This window comes from Oryzias latipes, chromosome 17 (assembly GCF_053564925.1).
Source record: "Oryzias latipes strain Hd-rR chromosome 17, Olatipes_Hd-rR_3.1".
NCBI classification, from domain to species: domain Eukaryota; kingdom Metazoa; phylum Chordata; class Actinopteri; order Beloniformes; family Adrianichthyidae; genus Oryzias; species Oryzias latipes.
This window is the reverse complement of record NC_136253.1, coordinates 18,135,673-18,159,521: the sequence shown is the minus strand read 5'-3', so window position 1 is coordinate 18,159,521 and position 23,849 is coordinate 18,135,673. Positions and strand designations below refer to the sequence as shown.

The 23,849-nt window shown below is 39.8% G+C and overlaps 1 protein-coding gene across 26 annotated transcripts in view; it reads left to right on the top strand.

Annotated features, from left to right (window-relative positions):
* Nucleotides 1-23,424, top strand: part of st3gal3b (ST3 beta-galactoside alpha-2,3-sialyltransferase 3b) — a 61,529-nt gene extending 38,105 nt beyond the window's left edge. For 17 of the 26 annotated variants that reach the window (XM_078933968.1, XM_011486305.4, XM_078933976.1 and 14 more), the window contains 4 exons: nucleotides 74-260; nucleotides 12,398-12,544; nucleotides 16,491-16,637; nucleotides 20,708-23,424. In XM_078933968.1, coding sequence (XP_078790094.1) covers nucleotides 74-260; nucleotides 12,398-12,544; nucleotides 16,491-16,637; nucleotides 20,708-20,797 — 571 coding nt within the window. In that variant the 3' untranslated portion in view covers nucleotides 20,798-23,424. The remainder of the gene's footprint in view (nucleotides 1-73; nucleotides 261-12,397; nucleotides 12,545-16,490; nucleotides 16,638-20,707) is intronic. The other 9 variants (XM_078933980.1, XM_078933971.1, XM_078933970.1 and 6 more) reach the window with 2 other exon arrangements.
* The last annotated feature ends 425 nt before the right edge of the window (nucleotides 23,425-23,849 follow it).

Below are 23,849 nucleotides of genomic sequence, written 5' to 3'. Positions count from 1 at the left end.
TGAATTAACTTGGAAAAAAAACCTACAAGTACTGGAAATTTATAATGCAGAATTCATTTGTCTCTTCTTACAGACTGAATGAAGCTCCAGTAAAAGGTTACAGCAAAGATGTTGGATCCAAAACCACCATGAGGATTACTTATCCAGAGGGAGCCATCCAGAAACCTGAAAACTACGAAGACAATTCGCTTTTCGTCTTTTCTGCTTTCAAACCCCTGGACTTTAAATGGCTTAAACAGATGGTCTACAAAGAAAAGGTGGTAAGAAGTAAAACTCTACTCTTTATACTGTCTAAATACACAGTCTAGTTCAAACGGGTGCCATTAATACAGGTAATGAGTGGAGGATAGTGCAAAGTTATAGGTCTGTGAGAGCCAGAAACCATCGTTTTTACCATGAAAAATCCCCTTTAGTTTCCTTTTTCTAGTGGAAAATAGCAGAAGCATTCAGTCACCTGCAGTACAAACCTCCCAGGGGAAATCCAGGCCTATTTTCTCAAGTGATTATAAGATAATACAGAAGTCATTGGTATTTGTTTTTAGTACTTTATGCACATCTGAAATACCTGAAAACATGGAGAACTTTTTACATCTCTCAATCTTACCTCACTTTATAAGAAATCTTTTGTGCCCCAACTGAGATTTTCTAAAAAGAGATATGGTTTAGTGAAATGGGTCTTTTTAATCACATTTGTGTTCTTTGCAACCAAATGATCCTCAGTATTTTTATTGTATGTTTTAATCAGGCTCTACTGTCTTCATCACTGCAATCTTTTATAAACAGGCAAAGGCACTTTTTTATTTAATCATTTTTAGCCTTATGGCTTTTTTTGTCATGTAATAACTAAATTTAAATGTCTACAACTCTGACATAAACATCAGAAACGTTTGGATTTTGTGCAGATCGCTGTTTTAATTGTCAGGTTTGACAGACGTGGGTTCTGCGAGGGCTCTAAATCTGTGTGGAATGTAAAAGAAGTTTTTCTTGTTATGGTGGGGACATTAACAAGTGGGTGTCATTTGTTTTGAACAGTTCCCGGGTTTGTTTGGTTAAACCAACTGGCTCCAGTGAAACGCTTTGAGAACGTTGTGTTACGTGACCTTATGTGGTGCCTGGAGGGCTTTTTTTCATTTACCGCTAGAGCCATCGAATAAGACGAGTGCCTTTTTGAGGAAAATATGCAATTTACGGCCATCATCATTTTTGAAAACTCCAAAGCCCCAACATGTTAACCCAACCTCAGTCTGTGTGGAAGAACTGAGGTGAGCCTGAAACGATGTTCTGACAAAGCTCCTGGATTCAGAAACCTAAGCTCCGGTCTCTATATAGAAACAGGTTGGATACAAATAGTTTATATAGTACATATGAGAATATAAATGGGATTAATTTTTATTTGACTTGTTTCCTTTAATATCAGTGACAATAAATGATTACAGGACAATGTTTTGCAGACAGAACTGTCAAATTCTGCTTTGCTGGCTCTAATGCCAGGTGCTTCTTAGCTACCAGGTATTAAATATATTATCAGGCCTTCAGTGACCAGCCATTGTCTGGAATAATTCAAAGGTGACTTTTGTCAAATGGGAAGAAGTGATGGGAAGTCAGGATTAAAGCAGTGAAGGAGAGAGCAATGCAGTTATCGCGTTGCATAGGAAGAGCGGAGAAAAGCGAGCTGAGATCAAGCAATTATATGAATTTGGATTAAAGGGGAGAGAGAAAAAAGGTAAAAAGAAATAGGACAAAGGGATAATAGCTTGGAAAAGGAAAATGGGCTTTGGAAGGCAAGTCAAATGGAGGGAAAATGGCTTGCTTGGCAAGCTGATGACCCCTTCAGTATTTGATAGGGCCCAGATTTTTCTGGCGTGTCAGAGGGGAAGGACAGTGGAAATAGCTGTTTGAGATAATTGATCTGGCCTCTGGCGTCTTACTCAGCTTCCTTTGAACTGTTGAGGGGAGAAGAATGTTTCTCATTGCTTAATAATCACGGGTTGTTTGCTCACCAAAGAGCAAGTGAAGTTACATTTAATGGAAAAAAACACCCCTTAAGTCCTATCCCTTAAATTGCTTAAGTAAACACCATATAAGCTGCTTTCAAAATATGTGTATATGAACACTGTTAACTCAAATGAAATGAATTAAACAGTTCTTACATATAAAAACTTTCAACATGGCGGACATAATTGAAGGACATAAACACATCCAGAAGAGTGCTCTGGTGCCAGAAGAACTCATTAAACACTTAAAGGAGCAATTGATTTTTGCAGTTAAGATTAAACTGGCAGATGGTCATATTTTCCAGTCATTTATAGTTGGATCTCACCCCCTACCCCCTTCCCTTTCACCCGTTGGATGCTTTCTCCTCCGTTATAAGCTTTGGGATCTTTTCAGGGGTTTACCACATTCCATACCCATAAGTCCGTCATTTTCTGTGTCGGTTCGCAATGCTGAACAAAATCTGTTTGACATGTGGACGAGTCTAACTACACGATTTCAATGGGTGAGAGCCTCATGAAGCTGATATTGAGATCCGTGTTGTGGTTTTCCCGGGGAGGCAGATGTTGGAGTAAAGGAGTGATTGACACTCATCAAGGGTGTTTACTCTGCTCATACCGGCCCAACGATGATCCACTGATCGGTTTCTCCCATGTTTTAGTCAGTCATGACACAGTACAGACATGTGAGACGGGACCACACAGTTTTTTTTAGGTGGCCGAGGGTTTATCCACCCCGTTGAGGAGTGAGTGCTGCTCAGCTAGGGGAAAATCTAGTAGTTTTTTTATTGCTGAATATAAGATTTAGATCTAATATGTCTTTTTATGTTGAAATACAGGAGGTGTGATATTAGTTAGATATAAACTTTTATTCCACGCACACACTATAATATTATATAGAGTGAAAAAGATGGTCAGTAATCTGGTGCCTCTTTTGACATTATTGCTGACTAGTCCAGTTGACGTCTGCCTACTTTGTCCTTCAACTGTGCACACTGCTCCTCAGCCTCTAACCAACTCCAATAGCTGAGCACATCCACAGCGTGCACACTCATTTCCTAAGTGGCATTAAATGAAGCCTTTGATTGGGGCTGGTGATCGGCCAACAGAACTTTCCAGCAATCAGTACGGCCGATCAGCTTAGAAATGCAAATTGGGCAAACTCGGCACAATGAAAGGCTTTTGAGGGTTGTGCATCTAAATTTTTGTTTTTAGGACAATTCTTTTTTTCCCACTTAAAGAAAATGCTTTTAAACCTCTAAATATCTGTTGTTGATGGCAAAGCCCAGATTTGTTGGTTTTGCTGTGGGAAAACCAACCATGTGCTTGAAGCAAGCATGACATCTGTGGTGTAGAAGTTCACAGATCACAGCTTCGGTTCCTGACTTGCTTGCCCATGTGTCAAAGTGTCTTTGGGCAAGACACTGAACTCCACGTTGCTCCCAATGATTATGGGTTGGCTCCAGTGTAAGGCAATAGAGCATCCATCAGTGTGTGTGCATGAGTGAATGGGACTGTGACTGTAAAGTGCTTTGGGCCTTAAAACAAGGTAGAAAAGCGCTATATACAGTGGGGCAAAAAAATCCTGACACTGCAGAATTTGCGTCTCTTAGTGTGTTACTGATGGTAGCCTTCGTTACTTTTGTCCCAGCTCTCATTCAGGTCATTCACTAGATTCCCCCGTGTGGTTCTGGGATTTTTGCTCTCCGTTCTTGTGATCATTTTGACTCCACAGGGTGAAATCTTGCGGGGAGCCCCAGATGGAGGGAAATTATCTTGTTTTGTATGTCTTCCATTTCCTAATACTTAATTTCTTCACACCAAGCTGCTTACATATTGCAGATTCAGTCATTCCAGCCTGGTGCAGGTCAAGGATTTTGTTGCTGGTGTCCTTAGACAGCTCTTTGGTTTTGGCCATATTGGAGTTTGGAGTGTGACTGTTTGAGGTTGTGGACAGGTGTCTTTTATTATAATGGTATAAACAGGTGCCAGTAATACAGGTAACAACAGACAGGACAGAAGATCCTCTTACAGAGGTTATTACAGGTCTGTGAGAGCCAGAAATCTTGCTTGTTTGTAGGTGACCAAATACTTATTCTCCATGATAATTTACAAATAGATTCTTTAAAAATCAGACGATGTGATGTTCTTTTTTTCTTCTCATTTTGTCTCTCATAGTTGAGGTATACCTATGATGAAAATTACAGGCCTCTCTCATCTTTTTAAGTGGGAGAACTTGCACAATTAGTGGCCGACTAAATACTTTTTTGCCCCACTGTAACTATACACCATTAAGGGAAAGTGTATCGTTTTCTTGAATAACACCTGGTGGCGGCCAATTAAAGAAGTCACAAGTGAGTCTAACTGTACTGAAGATGTGGCTCTCAAAAAAACTCAAGTTCCTCCTCCCTCATTCACGCCCAGACCTTCTAGTGGAACATTTTAGGGTTGGGTGAAACGTTTTTACTGAAATGGCCTCCAATCAGGTCCGGTGTGCTCACATTGTATCAAACAACTTCTAGCTGTCAAAACTGCCTCTGCAGTTTTTGATTACGCTCTCTAAGATTTCAATGTCTGACCCCATATAAGCACCGGCCTGATTTATTCCTAGACTGCTCACAAATGGCCTCGAATATGATTTTCCTCGTCAATCCGATCTGTTTGTCCTGTGTCAAATTTCAATTTTGCCTCCCATTTACAGCGAACACGCAGAGCCGATGCTCACGCGCCGCGGTTGTTTGCATATGTGAGGTTATTTTTATACAACCAGTGAAGGATATACAGCTGGGGGTAAACACATGGTTTGAAGGGAGAGAGTTGGTGTTCTCTCTCGACTGTTTGTTTACCAAAGCTTTCCTCGGTCGCTGCAGGCCGGAAAGATAAATGATTGGTGTGGATAATTTGAGAAATATTCCTTTTTCAGCGGAAATGTAGCAAAGTCTCAAATCTCGATGACAAGTCCATGAACATCATCTACGAGGAATATGAAAGGAGTACTAAATAGTAATAATCTCAGATATTTTTTGAAAATTCCCCTGCAACTACATTCAAACTTTTTTTTTTGCGTTGTGTACTGTAATTTTTGGCAGTCTGTCATTATTTTCCCTCCCAGAAGTTTATTATGAATTCGTATGTTAGCGGCTGTGCGGCTCAGGAACAGCAAATGGATCTGTGGAGCAGCCTTAAGCAGCGTGCATACATGCATCTATAAATATTTACATGCGCGTAAACTTGGATTTTGAGCGCTCTTTATCCGGATGTCACTAATTACCACAAGGGTTGTGTTACAAAACCTTCTTTTTTTCATGCTCTGTCCACTTCAAAAACATAAACCCAGTTTCTTTTGATGTTTGTAGTCGTCGTCGTCGTTGTCTTGTTTTTATGTGCTTTTAAGGAGGACTTGAGTGTTCGACGACAGGTCACTGAAGGGATGGATTAATGTTATGGTTAGACATCAGTAGCTCTTTTTGTGTAAAGCTGAGGAAACGCCACACAACTTTTAGTCTTCACTTGTTTTTGCGAAGACTTGGATTAAGACACAAGCTGACTTTTTTTTTTTATGATGACTGATTACCCAAAGAACTGTGCCTGATTAGGGTTTACAGACTGTGATTAGTCACTAAAGCCACATGCAAACATCGGCAGACGTCCTGAGATGCTGAAAGTTAACAGGTGTATCTTCACACCTTGGAGTTATTTCTTTGGATTAAAAAACACAGTTACAGCATATGTTCATAAATGTCAACACCAATGATCTTTTCTATACATTTGCAGTGAACCCCCTACCCAAAAAAAACCAAACAAACACCACCCCAAATACGTGAGAATTTTGTCTTTATGTCAAAGAGTTGAAGAACCACAGTCATTAATCACTTTTGACACAATCATCACCCCGCACATAAATGCGTGTGAACGTAATCTTTTGATGCCTGCTAAACCAGGTACACATATGGTGAAATTTAGCATCTTGTAAACCCAACAAAGTTCCCCAGACAACCTTTACTGTGACAAACACAAATAAACAAAACTTTAAAAATGCTTTAAGTAAGCCTCTGGAATCCAGTTCATCTCATTTTAGTAATCCGCTCTATAAACATCAAACACAACCACATCCTTACTCGATATTTTACAGCACCGAAAGGCCCCAAATGAGCCAAACTGAATGAAGGTTGCTTAACAAGTAGGAAGGTACATCTGCCCCTAATGCAGACTTGATATGAGATTACAGTAGAGAAAACTAGAGGTCAGGTCATTACCTGACTGGTAACTGGGTGGTTGTGGTTTGCTACTTAAAAATCATTAAAAACCTCAAGTTTGTTTGTGGTGGAGAGGAAGGGGTTTAAAGCCAGCTATAGTAAGCAGCATATTTGAAACCTATAACAATTCTCCAGTCGGCCCAATTGTCCTATTCATTGTTGCGCGAATTTAACCTGCGGGTCCTACAGAACCTATGGACATAGACCAGGGACATCCAAATAAAGGCCTTGAGGGCCGGCCCCCTGCAGAAACCCTGCCTTATCTGCTGCTGATTACCTGGGTCAGGTGTGTTTATTTTATTTTAGTTATTGATTTATTTATTTTAACTTGTCCTGTCCAACAGCTGGGCAAACAGATGAGAGCTGAAGGCCTCTTGTGTTGGACATATTTTACTTTAACAAGTTTATTGGGGTTATGGATCTTCTGACAAACCAGAGGTATGTCTGAGTAAACCCCTTTTGTAATTGAGGCCGTTACCAAGGGCCCAGTACCCCCTACCAGGGATGGGGTAAGGGATAGAGGGGGGCGCTAAAAGAACATCTGCTGCTTGCTGGCAGTGATGTCAAAGCACCCCCCTACCAAGGGTCCTACGTGTCTAAGGTGCAATTAAAACAGGGGGGGGGGGTGAGCTCCTCCCCACAAGGTGCACCCCCCCCCATCACCCTAATAAGATATTATATGAGGAAGAGGGTAAGTCAGGGACAGCTGGTAGACTGTCCCCGGTTGTCAAGCCAGACCACCACCAGGTTTAGTCAATATGGAGAGTCAATGGTGGTATCTATAACCCCTCCCCCAGCATGCACACTCACACAGGTGTGTTCATGAATAGACAACAAAAAAATCCCTATGTAGAGAAATTAGACTCAGTCGGATTTGTGCGTGCGTAATTCTTGATTTGTGCGTAAATTAGGATTTGTGCATAAATTTGGATTTGTGCGTGATTTGTTACGCACATAATACGTTTTGTGTATAAGTTAAAAAAATGTAAAATGAAAAAAATACAAAATGCAATTTACGTTTGCACAAATTAACATTACAACAGCTTGAAACTACTTACACACATCTTTCAAAAACACGCACGAATCCCTTGTTACGCACACACGAAGCCAAAGTTACGCACGGATCTACCGCAACACTGTTTTGACGTCTCACAAATTCGCCCGTAAGTGCTGCGTTTAAATACCAGTGGAATGCTCGGTCATTAGAATTTTCCTATCAGCCTTACCTTCTAAACGTATTTCCTTCAGTGGGTGTAGCAGGGCTTAAAAAAACTTTAAAGGAAAATAAAAATTATTATCTGAGAATGTGATGTTCACTTTTAAACGCTAATATATATATATATATATATAGATATAGATTAAAAGTATATTATTCTCCGAGACTCCGAATTGATACAAAATGCGTAACAGGAATGACCAGTAGGGGGCACTGTTTTTTTTCTTCCGGAAAAATCAAAGGCAGTCAGACTGAGAGAGTCACGGGAAGAATGGTGGCCTATCTCGGTGGTCAGCGCCCCGAAGTCAGCAGCCTCTATGTTTAACACTAACGTCTACTGTCTTCACGTATTGATTGAGTCATTGTCTGGATACGTTTAGAAGAGAAGGCTGATAGGAAAATTCTAATGACCGAGCATTCCACTGGTATTTAAACGCAGCACTTACGGACGAATTTGTGAGACGTCAAAACAGTCTCACTGTAGATCCGTGCGTAACTTTGGCTTTGTGTATGCGTAACAAGGGATTCGTGCGTGTTTTTGAAAGATGTGTGTGTGTGTAAGTAGTTTCAAGCTGTTCTAATCTTAATTTGTGCAAACGTAAATTGCATTTTGTATTTTTTTCATTTTATATTTTTTTAACTTATACACAAAACGTATTATGTGAGTAACAAATCAGGCACAAATCCAAATTTATGCACAAATCCTAATTTACGCACGCACAAAGCAAGAATATGCATACACAAATCCTAATTTACACACAAATCAAGAATTACGCACGCACAAATCCGACTGAGTCTAATTTCTCTCCATAAATCCCCAACAAAAACGTTCTTGAGCCCAAAGTGCATTTGTTTACTTTTATTGTATACTCTGACTTTATACCCACACATTTATTCCCCCGGACACCAGTTCCTGGTGGATTTTTAGGGAACTGCATCATCTGGTTCTTCCTGGTTTGCCTTAAATTCAGGTAGAGACGATGGAGTTCTGCATCCAACATGAAAACATTTATTTTATGCTTATTTGAGACAGTTTTATGAACTTTTGCTTCAAGCCACAGTGACGTCTTCACCACAAAGAGCTGCAAAAGTTGTTTCAAACTCTGCCATTTTTTAAAGTTAATTATTTCTTTTTTAGCATTTTTATGTATGTTCAGGGAGGTGCATTTTATGTGTTTCTTTCACTTTAATCAAGGAAAATGAGGCCCAGTCCAGCAAACATTAAGACCCTTTACAAGTGTTGGAACTTTTCTTTTTGTTTGCTCTTTTTTTTACTTCTTTTCTTCTGTTCGCGTCAGTTTTTTTTCCATCTATTTGATCTGCCTGCCTACAGTAGAATCTTCTCACCACGAGCAATTGTCTGTATGTAATCCTTTCTTTTAAGCTCCCTTTTATGACAGACTCTTTATAGCTGTGATTTTTCTGCAGCTGTGAAAATCATCGAAACAGACACAAATCAGTAAAGACATGTTGTTGACATCACTAGCTCAAAAAAACATATTTTTTTGCTGCGTTCATGTTAAAAGTTTAGCAAATATTCATTCAAATGCAGGGTATTTTGTGGATTTTCGTATTTACTGGCACAAAAAGAGGTAAATAGACATATAAAACTAAAGTAAATAAACCTGTGATTATAATTTTTGGACAAATTGCAAAAACTTTCATTTGCATTGTTTGATTTAAAGCAGACTTAAATTAGACCTTCCAGATTAAAAAGGAAAGTAATGGAAGTCGGATTTAAAAAGAAAAATTGAGTAAGTAACTAAAAAATATGAATACTAGAAAAAGCGTTTGCCAGCTGATAATCAATGTTGGGTTAATGGATTGCAAAGTAATGAATTACTGTAATTGAACCACTTTTGTCACTTTACGAGTAACGTAACAAATTACATTTCAAATTTTATTAATTAATTACAATTACTGGACTATAGAAACCCTTGTTACTAAGGTTTTGTAGGCTTTGACATTTTCTCTCTGTTAAATGGAACAAAAAGGAGGTTAATAAAAAAACGACTTAGTGGTGCATATCTGCATATCTCCATGAGGAGCAGTAGGTGAGCAGCAGAGCAGAGGCCCGCCCCGTTTACTGATGTGTCGGCTGAGAATGAAACAACTTTATTGAAACAACTTTAGTGTGAAAGACAAGAGCTGACTTCTTCCTGGGAGTAATTTTTTTTCTATATTCTTTACCCTTTCCTACTTTATTTTTCTCCCTAAGCTGCATGGAGGCATTACATAGTTCTATTCTAAAGAGAGGCTTAATTTCAGATTTGATAGAGATGAATAAAGGCGTCGCAGTTTTATTCACAGCTCAATTTGAGCAGTGGCGTAAACTATTTGTTGTAACTTATTTTTGTGTCATTTTTCACACTGTTGTCTGAATTCGAATAAAGCCAGGTCATGTCTTGAATCAGGTTCATACTTTGCACAAGGTCATTGCTTTAAAAATGAAGTTAAATGAAAGACAAGAGGATGTTTTTGTGTGCAAACTTTTCCCTTGATAATTTGTACACGAGTGGGGAAAAAGTAATTAGTAGTGAATTACTTTTACAAAAAGGCAATAAGTTAATTTAATTATTTTAATTTTGATCCAGTTACTAAGTAAAATAATCAATTACTTTTTAGAAGTACTTTACCCACACTGCTGATGCTCATAGCTGAACAAGCAGACATTTTTTAAAAACGGACTGCTAACACATGAAAAAAATTAGTTTTGCCTTGAAGTAGTCCTAGAAAGCTATTGTGAACGATGCTTGAAGTGGTGCAGATGGTCTCACGAGGAACGGCCCAGAATTGATATTTCGTTTTGCTTACTACCCTTCCCTGAATGTTCTCCACAAATACTTATTCTAATAAACCACGCCCATTTATTTGTCTTCAAAGCTGAATCAGGAGTAGAGAAGAATCGGAACAGCTGTTGTCATGGTTGAGTGAAGCTTTTGGTAAACAAGTGTTTCAGCAGCTTTCTGTCTGGGCTCAAATAATACATGTACCACAATTTATGTTTGACCAAAAGACGGATTTAATATGGAACCTTAATTCTACATTTTCTAAAATGTGAGAAGAACTTTTATAAGACGAGGTTAAAGACTTTTAAAATTGCCACTCTGCGTGCTCAGATGATAAACATATATTATGGCGTCTATATTATAAAAGGAAAAAAAAATTCCAAAACTTTTTAAAAGTTCTCGGCTAATGTAAGGGGTTAATTCCCCACCATTTGAATTAAGCCACATAAACTCTGCAGCACCCTCTCTTCCAACAGCTCCAAATTATTACAAACTAATTCCCTTTACATTTCTCAAAACCTGTTTTTTTTTTTTTGTCTTTATTGCTTTTAAATAGATCCCCACCCTGCGACATTTGCGTCTGTGTGCATGTTAGGTCATTGCTCTGTAAAAGTGAGAGGCGTGTTTGTCACATGCCTCTCTCCTTCCCAGAACACCCCCCCCCCCCCCCCAAAAAAAGCATTTCTTTCTATTCGGCGCATTCAGACGCTCATATCCAAACGACACCGCTAAATAGATTCCTGGCAAACACAAACTGTGTTGACAGGAGAGATGAGCTGCTGTTCCTGTTGTAGCTTGCTGAAGGCTCAGAGCTGAGCTCACGTTAAAAAAAATAAAAAAATAAGGGCCGCCGCGATCCACAAAAGCCTGTGGACTTGTTGCTGCTGCTTCGGCTAACACTCACACACGCAACCACACATTGGGAGTCGTGCATTGCTGTAATAAAGGTTGCAGGGTGGGTGCTCGGCTGTTTGAACAGGTGATTCCCATTCACAACTGTTGATCCGATTGGCTTTGTGCCAATAGAAGGGCAGACCAATAGGAAGCAATCTATGAGGTAAATCCATCATGTGCTGTTTTTTTTAACTTTACATTGGGAGAAAGTTGCTGTTCTGAGGTCGAAGTTTTTTTTCTTTTCGTCTAGACCAAAAGAGGGTATTTTTCAGGACGTTTCTTGGGATACATGTGGATTTTTATTTTTTTTTATTTTAACCAAGTTGCATACTGCAAGTGTCTTAGCATGACTACCTTATTTTGATGTTGTTGCTGCCATGTCTAATTGGTTTTTGTAGTAACACGTGGTAATTGTTAAATAATTAACTCTCTTGTTACACCCTGAGGTGAGAGTGATTTGAAACATTTCTGTTATGTTTCCTTTTTCAACCACAAGTGTTGGTTTACTTCACTGTTTTTTTTTTGTTTGTTTATTAAGTGTGCTCATGCAAACCTTTTACTTTGTCAGGTTGTGTTGATTTGTTATGCTGATGAAAGTAGCCAAAGCCCAAAGCTGTGAAAAGTAAACAGCATTATAATGCGAGAGAGCTGGAATTACTTTTTAAAGTTGTGCGATATGTCATGTTGGTATAACTAAAACATTTTAGAGAAATATTTTATAGAAAAAAAAATGCGTTCATCCATTTCCAACATTGTCCTGTTTGGGGTCGCGGTTGCCTTAACCTGTTCATGTTATTGACTGGGGGCAGACTGGTCTGCTGCATAACGTAACGTCAGTGAGGCTGTTGATTTATCGTCCACTTGCGCACATGCATCTTCTTCACCATGGCTGTAGAAGGGCGCCTTTGTTGTTGCACCTTCTCATGACAGCTTCCACACTGATGGGTCATAATTGCCAATGGCCTGCGAGCCCCGCAACCGTACTTCATCCATTAAAGGCCAAAAAAGTCATTTCCCTAATGAGTGGAGGAAGGGGTCTGGCTCCTGGCTGGCTCCTGTGTTTAATGTCACCAATTCAAAGGATAGTTCCACTTTGATGTGTCCCTAGTAGTGGTCCTCCCCATGGGAGGTGTCATGTGACAGATTTCTGTAGTGTATTTCTTATAGATATGCTGGTACGTACCATCAATATAAAAAAAAAGACTAACTGGCGGTCTTCTGTTTGTCTTCCCTGTTTCCCCACACCACCAGAGGGGCATGGAGGGCTTTTGGAAATCGGTGGCCCAATATGTTCCTCGAGCACCGGCCGACATGAGAATCCTCAACCCCTACTTCATCCAGGAGGCTGCATTCCAGTTCATAGGCCTGCCATTCAACAACGGCCTAATGGGCAAAGGGGTAAGATGCTCACTCTTTTTGCCTAATTTACAAAAGTGGTATTTGATAAGGATTTGGGGGTTAAAATTGACCCAAGTCTGTAACTTACTGAAAACAGCACACCTTTAACACTGGTTGATTGGAAATAAATGAATCTGTATTAATATGTACACCATTCCCTGGTTTGTTCTGGGTTTGTTTGTTTTTTTTTTGGTTTTTTTTTAAAAAGAGGAAAAAGTTGAGTGAAGCATTTTACCAAAGTAAAGAAAAGAACCCAAGTAATGGCCATTTGTTCAGCGACTGTTTGCCCAACAACACATCCAGGAAAATGACCACCGTTTAAATACATCAACAAGCATAGAAGCTGAACACAAGAGCTGTTCTCTGGTACTGTTGAGATACTGACGTGGAAAATTTGGATGGTACCCTCTCATTTACTTGCAGAAAAAACCACAATGGCCACTAAAATACTTAAAAACTGTTTAAAAAATAAATAAATAAATAAATAAAAGGAGCAGTTAATGCTGGTAGTTATTTTCTTGTTTGATTTTTTTTTTTTGTCTTAAAGTAGTGCACAAAGGTGAAGACTGACTAGCCAAACCACGGTGCAAAAGTATGCGGGGCAGTATTTGATGCATAACATGTTTCATTACTTGAAGCAAACACTCAGAGTATAAGAGAACAGGAAGTACAAGCTGTGGAGCGCAGAAGTAAGCAAATCTCTCAAACAAGAATCTATCAACGGGCATGAGAATTGGGATTCAGAGAGAAACGTTTTCAAAGCATTTTAGCATCTAAAGAAAGTGAGTAGGTGTGAGTAACTAGATGGTAAAATGACTCAGATTAAAGCCCTAAACCACAGTGAAAAACACTGCCATGCTAAGACTTCCTCCTGCACCTCCATCTATACAACCGTTTGTAAACGTTTGCACTTTGTTTGCTTCTTGTTTGCCTCGAGAAAAATCGCGTGAAAAAACGACAAGAAACATTTCTGTCCTCAGGCTACTGTGTAATTATACCTCTGGTAAAATACATCACCCAGTTATTTAACGTTGACTGATATAGTTTGTCATGTGTGTCATTTTCAAGTTTTGGTTTAAAAGAGGCCGAGAAAAACAAATGCATTAAAGCTATAAAAACATAGAAAAAAATAGTTATTTCGTTATATAGATTATTATCGGTTTATACTAGCCAGTTCTCATTGACACCTAATTAAGTGTTGAAATGCTCAGTTTGTACCAAAACCTCAATCATGCGGAGTTTTCTTTTTGCGAAATCTCTAAGTTATGCTTTTGGTATGTCGATCAAAAAAAAACGTTGCAACCGAAAAATCTCCAGCGGCGCGTAGAACAAATTTTTCTAGAAATGCAACCCCTTAATTTGCTAAAATGAATTTAATTCTGTATTTTGTTGAGAAGTCGTTGCAAACATAAGATGGCATTTGTAACTGTTTCTGATTTTGGTGGAGTGGTGCTTTTGAAGGCTTAGTGGCTGATAATCATTACTTGAAGTATTTCTCGATATTGAGATAGGTATACCCCTGTGTACTTGATTTTATTTTTACTATTCAATTTAAAACAAAACATGCAGTCATTACTCAACATTTAAGATTTCCATGTATGTAGCTTCCGCTCTACCAACAACAATAATTATCAGGGATAAAAGTTGAGTGTGTGGTGTGCAAACGAGACCAGAATATGTCTGGGTCACTAACCTGTCACTCAAAAACACATAGCTAGTGGGATAAAACCCCTCCCATTTGTGAGCAATGTCAGATTTAAAGACGCAAAAACGTGGATCTGCAAACGGGGACGGCAGGTGATGTGACTGCAACTTTAACAACCTTAGGGCAAGTTTGAGTATTGAAAAGTTATTTTGTTGGAAAGAAACAAAAAGTTCTGCAAAAAGATGGTTGCAAACTAAAGGGTTGTATTTGTAGTAGCATATTTTTCCTTGCACCACAGGAGATTATTTTTTTCTTGCAGCTTCTTACTTTTCATTAAAATACGATAAGGATTGCTTAAAAACCGCTGGCACAAACATAACCCAATACAATCAGGCTAATCATTGCTTTTCTTACTGTATTTTCTGCACTATAGGGCACACCGGATTATTAGGCACAGCGTCAGTGAATGGTCTATTTTTCAAAATAAGGTCATATATAAGGCGTATTAAGCGAGACATTGAGTCAGAGATAGATCCGTCAGTTAGTCAGACTTTATTACCGATATTGCTAAAACAAACGTTACTATGACTACGCTAACTCGCAACCGTTTTAGTAACGCGTAAGAACCCAGTCCAACAATGCTACATGTTAATAACTAAGTTAATGTATTTAGAATAGAACTCTTCCAAATTTGACATCAGTGAGCCCAACCAGAATGAATCCATATATAAGGCGCTCCGGCTTAAAAGGCACGCCGTCAGTTTTTGTTTTTTTAAATGCGGAAAATATGTGAATTCAAAAAAGATGATGGTTGAGCTCTGCTTAAAGAATGTGACAGAAATGAAAAACAGAAATGAAAAACTTCACCAGATAAGTCTTAGATTAAAAAGGAAATGTTAAGGTTTGGTTTGTATATTAGAAAGCAAGATCACAAACCTCCTCAAGTGTGTTGCAGTTAGACCCTAGAAAGCGTGTTTTGCACAGCTGCATGTGTATGCATTTTCTGCATGCTCCTGGTAAGTAGAGAAGGAATATAGTTGGAGAATTGGAAGGGACATGAGGAGCGGATCACCTTAACTCTACCCTTTGGGGCCACCAGAACACCCCTGCATGAACTCCGTCCTGCAACATGTGTTCAGCATGTGGCTATTCAGTCGTGTGTGTGTGTGTGTGTGTGCATTTCTGCTTGCAAGAGCCATCTAGCTGGTGGTGTGTGTGTGTTTGCATTGCTGTGTCTCACAATACAGGCTGCAGAGATATATGATTTGGCACAGTCACTCTCTCCAACACTACAACTATTTCTCTTCGGACTCGAGCAGTTTATGTTTATGAACATGGAAATTACAGAGGAGGTCTATTTGTTATACTTGTGTTTATGTTGGGCATGCGTGGGTGCATGTGTGTGAAATAATCTGCATTAGGACACGCAGTAGGAGGTTGACCAGCTGCTGCTTCAACCACACCTAGCCTAAGGGCTTGAAAATCAGGGTAATGATTTAAATGGGGCCTCCCTGCACTCTCTCCTGCATCCCCCCCCCCCCTCCCCTCCCCAAGTCAGACCCTTTTCTCTCTTTATTCAACAATCACACATGCAACACCCCTGATTTCTAGCAGCCCAGAGCAGTTAAGAAGCCCGGTTCAACCTTATAGATCAATGCATAGCACCGAAGGTCTGCAGGAGTCACATCCTAAAGGTAATGGTTAATTACGAAGTGCTCAAAGTCTGTTAGAGGTGGTGATGCAGAACAAAGGCAGTGGTCCCCAAGAGATGAAGAAATTTGAGAAAAAGAATTATGGCGAAAATGATTGCCTTAATGTGGAAACATAATCCTTTTCTTGACGCTTGACTGGAAAAAAAGTTTTTGTTGCTGCGGTGTACTGGGAGCTCAAATACAAAGTTAAATGACAGGAACAGAAATGCCTCCGTAATCTGGTTTTGTAATTCTGAACTGCCCTGGGTGTACCCCACCTTCACCTCTTCAGAAGCTGGGTAGGCTCCAGCAACCCTGTGACCCCCCCCCCCCCCCCCTCCCAAAAAAAAAGGGAATTCAGCTGCTTTGGACAATGGATAGATGGATGGGATTCTTAACTGTCCTAGAAAAACAGTCTTTGACACTGTTGGGAGTCGATTGCATAACAACCTTCGTAGAGGAGCATGACCTTCTCCAGAAGTGCATCATTTCTCACATTCATCCAGATCTGTCTTTACAGGCTTTGGTGGAGGCCTGCAGTCTGCTCTTGGTAGCTTGGTAAGTGTGTATTTGGGTGCACGTCATAACCGCATGGTTGTTTTTACTGCAGAACATTCCAACTTTGGGAACAGTTGCTATAACGATGGCGCTGCACAACTGCGACGAGGTGGCAGTGGCTGGTTTTGGCTATGACATGAACATGCCTTATGCTCCCCTGCACTACTACGAGACTGTCAGGATGTCCACTATTAAAGAGGTGAGTGCTTTGGACATCAGCTCGTATTTTACCCAAGGAGCATCCAATACGCTTGTAAAATTTTAATCATAAAACACTGTAGGTAAGGTTAACTTAAAGAAAAAAACGAAGAAAAAAAAACAACCGCAGGGACCTTTTTAAGAAACCCAAGGTTATTTACAGGGTATTATTTCCACCACAGAAGCCACGGGGTAGACTGAGCTCTGTGAGAGACGTTTAAACCCCAAGATTCCCTTCACAGTGGGATTTGGAGGCTAAAAATCTTTAATTGGTTCAGTAGGTTCAGCATTTTCTGTCTTCATTTACACAGTTTCAGGGTTATCAGGCACAGCGGCTTGTAAAATCCATTAACTTTCACCTCAGGAAGAGTTGTAATCATTGGCACACACAACATTCCCAACAGACTTGGGGGAGTTTCGTTGTTTTTCATTCAGCTGAGATGAATCACATGCATCACAATTGAAGAGTTTTATCAAGTGAGCTTTTCATGAACTTAGAGCTTATAGCTTTAAACTTCGCTTAAGGCCCCACATTGATGAAAATTGTGTTTTTTAACATGTTCCTATGGTATTTTTCTGATGATGGACATATAGTAAGAAATCTAAGCTTAAAATTGCATCATTGAGTATTTCTTTGGTCAAATTGTCAAGAATCAGGAGCAGATTAAAATGCAGTTTGAAAAACAGTATTTGTGATGCAGAAAATAACTTTTTTATTTCTAACTGAATGAATATCCCAGCGGTGCTTTATTAAAAATTTTGGCAATTTTATTTTACATTAAAATATTTTTGTTGCAACTTAAGTCAGAGTGCAAATTATTGAATGATGTTTGGCACCGTTTCAAAATGAGCATATATAGTGCATCTTCATAGGCTAAGGTCAGTATCTCTAAAACTATTTGATGAAATACATGTATTTCACTATTTATTTCACCATCTTTTTCTAAACCATTTATTTAATGGTAGATGTTGCTGTATACAAAGATGAGGAGACTATCAAGCACCCCCACATTTCCACTCCATAAAAAGCCCCAAAAGTAGGAATAACCCAACGTTTATATGGAGGTTCCACCACGATAGGCAGCTTTATTCATGAAATATCTAGTCCAAAGTTGCTTTACAGACAGGGAAAACACTTTGGTTGCAATAAAATAAGACGATAAGATAGAATACAAAAGCTGTTATGGATGTTAACGGAGCAGCGCTATTTAATTGCAAAGTTAGTTGGGCCAGATGTTCATGCGTTCACATTTTCCTGGGACAAACATGGTAATGGGTGGGTAAAAGCAGTTAATGACGACCAAAGAAAACATTAAAACGAACAGTCCTTTCTGTTTAATATTGTCAGCAGTGTTGGCAGATGTAAACGATACTTTTAAGGTAATGAAACACGGACATCTCTGATTGTTGATGTAGGCTTCTAGATTATGTCTGGTTCAAGCGGAGTGGCTTTTTGTTTGTTTTTTCCATTTTTGAACAGTTTGGATGGTTAAAGAGTACCTTTTGGTCACATGAGATGGCCCCATATGCTGCATTCTTGAACTGATCACATGTAAAATTTGACACATTTATTTTAACAGGAACACTTCACAAAATTGTTGTCTGGTCCACTCAAAAGTTGCACCAATGTTAAAGCCCTGCTGTAGACTGTGAGATTATTCATTTGACCTATAAGTTCTTGTCACACAGACAACTATGAACATTTGGCGAAAATGCGTTGAGAAAAGTGAGAAGAGTTGTGGTCTTTATGTGAAATTTTTACATATGTATCACAAAAGAACCACGTTAAAACCACGGCTGGAATACGTAGAAACCACACATAGTGCACGTAAATCAAAGTAAGAACCAAAAATGTGATTCATTCATTAATTATGTAAACATGTGCGCCGCACATGCATAGAAAAGTTGTACATTGGTGATACATACGTGTAAAGTCTGTAAGACATAAGTGAAATGGTCGTGGAAAGCTTTAAATTTGTTCTCTTTCAAAAATCACGCACAATTGCATAAGATTTACATAAAAATCATAAAAATGTGCATAAACTGTGTAATTCTCAACCGATCAAAAGTTCTGAACGGCTCAAACCAGATTCACATAAAGACCCATTGGCCGAAACCCTCGACGGACATCTGCACACATCGACGAATGATGAACGCAAGAAACACTTGAGAGAGAATAAGGTATACCACGCATGTATCACGAAAAAGCGTAATTATATATGTGGGAAAATGCGCAAAATGTACATAGTGGCTGTGTGACCGGCCTTTAGACTCAGACCTACGAGGGAAAGGATTTGGTCATTTTACTCATTTTAAATACACAATTTTATCAAGGTAATTTTACTAAACATACATATCAAATCACCAACGCATGTATTTATTTATGCATGTTTAAATTATTTGGCGAATGTCTACTCCATGAATGATTAGCATTTTAAGTGATGTAACACTTAAAAAGGGTTTGCAGCCCTGTTCCTTAAGAGCTTTTAGCCGGCTTGTTTTCCACATCCCTGCTCTGCTGATTATCTGGACCTGATTAAGTTACCTGTCAGTGAGTAGAGCCCGGCTCAAAGCACCACTTTGCAGAAACGAGCACGCAAAAGACTTCCGTTTGACTTGTCGGTTGTTTTCTTACTGTACCACATCGCCATTGAATGGGTTTTTCCAGGTTTATTTTTAAAACCAACAAAAAATTTAAAAACATTAACAAATGTAAAAGTTATATAAAAGGTAAAAGTGTGCTGCAGTAGGCTAAACTCCTTAAATCATGAATCCAAACACGAAGAACCTCAGAGTTTGTAAAGTCCACACTGATCTTTCACCATGTATCGTTTGATCTCCTCTGCTGCCCATGACAGAGCGCTGGAAGCTCCATCAGTCATGTCTTCCTCTCAGTGTTTACACTGAAGCCTGCCGGAGTCAGGGATGTCACCCTCGCTCTGACGAGTGTAAACCATGAACTTGGTATGATGATAACCTTTGTCTAAACTCCCAGGGAACCTTTGGCATTCATTATCATCCTCATCAACACTGCCATCATTACCCACACATGGCTAATTAATGACAACAACTTTTTTTTTGTTTTGTTTAGAGGGAAAAGGCTAATAGACTGCCAGTCTGCAAGGTGACGCGTTACTCCACAGCTGTGGAAATGCTGAGAGGGTTTCCATGGAAATGCAGCAGCCGCACAAAAGACTAGATTCTATTAAAACAACGTGGTTAAAAAGCAAATGCAGCGGCCAGTTGGACTGGCACACCTGTTTGCAAGCAAACAACTGGCTGAAAAGTAACTTAAGTTACTTCAGTAACTAAACAAAGAGTTTAATTTCCTAGCAACATGTTTTGTATGTCTGTACGAAGACAAAATATAATGGTCGGAGGCCGCTTGGGTAGTTGAAAGAAAATTGAGGTTAAAATTGCAATTCTGATCATTTCTTTATTTAAATTGGTGTGAAATAGGACGAGACAAAGGCCATTTGAAATGCAGCTTTTTGTGGCTCCTTTCTCTGAGCTCTCGGCTCAGAGGGGAGGGGAAGGGGGGTGGGGTTGCTCTACGTCCCGCCCACCATTCAGAGGTGAATTTCTAATGAACTCCTAGAAAACAACCAGGATTGTTTGATTTTGTATAAAAACAGCATAATAATAATTAAAAAGACCACTGGCATCACTTAAAATTGATGATCAAGGTGAGTCTTTGTTATGATCATAGATCATAATAAAGACATAGATTTTCAGTGACTCTTTTTTTGCTTGTTATCCATGTGTGCCTTTAACTCTTCATTCCAAAGTGCCACATAGGAACCGCTGAGTCTGGTTACATGCGAGCCAGCTGGACTGAAGTCTCACAAGACAGCAGGGTGGAAAACTGACCCACTGTGGCTAAACGCGTATCGTCACTATTAAACACCCACATATGTGTGGGGACTGGAATATGAAAGCGCCTAACAAGCACACAGGCTGCTGGATTTATGAATGCAGTTCTTTGGTGCAAGAAAAACTGTGTTTAAAGTGCTAAATTTGCATTTTCCTGCTGTATCTGATTTAGTTCTTTCTGCTGGTTTTTCCCCTCAGTCTTGGACACACAACATACCCAAGGAGAAGGAGTTCCTGCGCAAACTGGTAAAGGCCAATGTGATCACAGATCTCACCAACGGTATCTGAGTTTGCACCCACCCACAGTCTCCCTCTGCCATTTCCAAGACAAAGAAAAACTGGAAGCAGGAAAAAGACTGAATCAGACGAGAAAACCTTTGGATCCCACTGGGACCACCCAAGGTTTTAGTGTTATAAAGGAAAGCTGAAATGATGTGCGCGGTTTATTGGAGGGGATGCACGCGACGTGCCTTCTGAACCAAAGACTCCTGCTTCCTGCGGCGGGGGGAGCAAACGGGCATCACGAGGGTCTGCCTGCTCCCGTCCCAACGACGGCCGCTACGTTCCCCACCACAGACCCGCGGCGAGAGCGGAGCGCTGCTCGGCCTGCTGGTTGCAGCAGCGCGGGGCAACAGAGGGGAGCAGAGGGGGTACATTGGGTAAAAGCAGTGCCAAACATACCTCGCACAGGGAAGAGGTCATCCTCTCCTGTCAACGCCTGAATGTATTCATCTTTCTGAGTGTAAATATCCAAGATCTGACTCCATGGAGTCATCGGGTCTCTTTGTTTGCCCAACGTTGAGGCTCACATCAGCGCACGCCACCTGTTCCACCGACTGGTATCACTACAGCAGCAGTTCAGAGCGGAGTATTGCAGGAAGTAATCTGTGAAAGAACAAGAAAGTAACGAGCAAAATACAATCTGTATTCTACAAAATGGTACACGAGATGTTTACACTAAGCATCAGCAGAAATGTATTTATTGACATGTGGAGTACATTTCTTTTCTCTTTCCTGTTTAGATTTATTCTCCTGTAACATCCTCGCTGACCTCTTGAGCTTGAACATTCCTCCCAGGGCTGGGTTTGACAAAATCGGAGTGAATCGGTCCATCAAATCCTGCCTTTTCCTTTCATTTTTCTCTTAAAAAATGATCATTTCACAAACAAAATCTCCGCTTTTCTTCAGTTTAAAGACGTTATGTATTATCCGTTTTTCAAAACAGGAAAAAAGTTCATTTCAGTATAAAACTTGAAAAAGTGGAGATAAAATGGAATCAAGTTGATTTTTGAGGAAGTTTGTCATGCCCTGCCCTTCTTTTCTCACAAACCCGTTTCTTTCCATGTCATGTTGGTTGCCGCTGGCAACCTTCATCCGTTCATGTTCAGTATTAATCACCGTGACTGACTCCCATTCATAGATCTAAGCAAACCAGCTCCATCAGAGCTGTGGCATGGAATCCGCTCTGCCCCTTCCAGTCTTAGTTTTTTTTTTTTTTTTTTTAAATTCCCGCCCCGGTCGTTTCTTCACTCATATCATCTGTGAGCCTTCAGCTTCCACAGACTTCCACAGTGACGGATGGAGCTCTGTCCAGGCCTGAGAGGAGGTGTCCGCCTTCCAGCCTTGGTTTGCTGCCATAAATCCAAACCTTTTGGATTGTACAGTATAAAAATACTATATAAATATATATATATATCTATATAAACATATTACTTTCTGAGTTGATTATTTATTTAGTTATGAATTCCTATCAGTTTGGCCACAGGCTGGCCGTCCTGTCCGGTTTGCTCATGATTCAGCACCGTGAAACATTTTTCATCTTTTTTTTTTTTTTTTAATCTTTGCAACATCCGTTGGAAAAACACACTTGTTGTTTTTTTTTATTGTTTTAAGTAATGTCTGTTTACATGGTGCATTTATTTTCTGTTACATTTCAGTTCAGGCATGTAAGGAAACCGTTTTCCTTTTTCTGATTCGTCCTCTGCGGGGGGGGTGAATGTCCAGGATGTTTTTCACGTAATCCTTTTTTGATATAACAAAGTATTTGTGCATTTCAGCGAAGCAGAGCTTGTTTTTGTTTTTCTTTCGGTTAGCAGCTGCGTTGGAAGTGCAGGTTGTGCGTTTCACTGACTCTGTTTTCAGTCAGCTGCTTGTTGCCTCTCCCCCTCCTTTGTTCCCACAACCTCTTTTTTTTTTTTTTTTGTGGCCGGTGCAGCCGGGTGCTCCGCCCTGACCCCTGCCGAAGCGCCTCTACAGGTTGGAGGGCGCAGGATCAGAGAGGCGGGTAGCGGCGACTGTTGCGCCCTGGCGAGATGGCGGCAGTGCCTTACACTTAACGATTGACCCAGTTTGCGGCTCTAGTTTAAACTGCTCTTTGTTTTGTTGTGATTTTGCCCCGTAGCATGTTCGTTCCCTGTTAATTACCCATTCCTCACCTGAGAAGACTTGAACATCTTGGTGGTTTTACACGGTTTAGCCCAGGAGACACTCATTGAATTTCCACAATCTGTCTTTTTGTGCCTTTTATGGGATGATGCTGGAATGACGGGATTTAAAAACCGATATTGAACTGGACCCTCACAACCCTTCAGTCATCTGCTTTCTTTGACAAGAGTCACTTTATTAAATATCCTTCTTGTTCCTTTAACCGTGCACTTTTGGGCTAAAGCGTGGAAACAACCTCTGTGGTTTTCAAGAGTTGGAAACTGAGCAGACCGTCGTTGGTGTAAGGCTACTTCTCTTTGAAGTTTTCTTTGGAGAGATTTCATTAAATTCATATCTTTGCTTTTCTGATCATATTCAGGTTGAATGTATTGTTTTCCCCTCCGTCTTGTTTGTAAACTTTTTTTTTTCAATATCTGCTCTTGTTCAACTCTGAAGTGTTAATCTCTATGAAATAAATCATTTTAAACAGACCTTTGACTGCACATGTTTTGCATTTCTGTGGCTTTTTTTAAACTAGGATTATATTCCTTCTGCATATGTTTCTTATTCTGGAAGAATTTTTCCAGTCTGCTGTACGTTTTTGTCAAAGTACAGTCAATATTTGTATTTCACCTGCTTTATGTCAATAAGTAAGCCTCTTTTTTTTTGTTGGCCCAAACAGCTGTAGTATATTTTCTCTATTAATTTTTCTCTAACCTTGTGGGAGAAACTTTCTCCAATCTGACTTTTCCCCCTAAATTTTACTGCTAAAAGACAGTTTCTCCATCCATTTGTCCATTTTCAAATCCCTTTTGGGGTCATGGGGTTGCTGGAGCCTATTGAAGCCAATGTGGGGCAAAGGTGGGGGCACATCCTGGAGGGGTTGCTGGTATTTTTTAAGTCCAAAATCTGATCA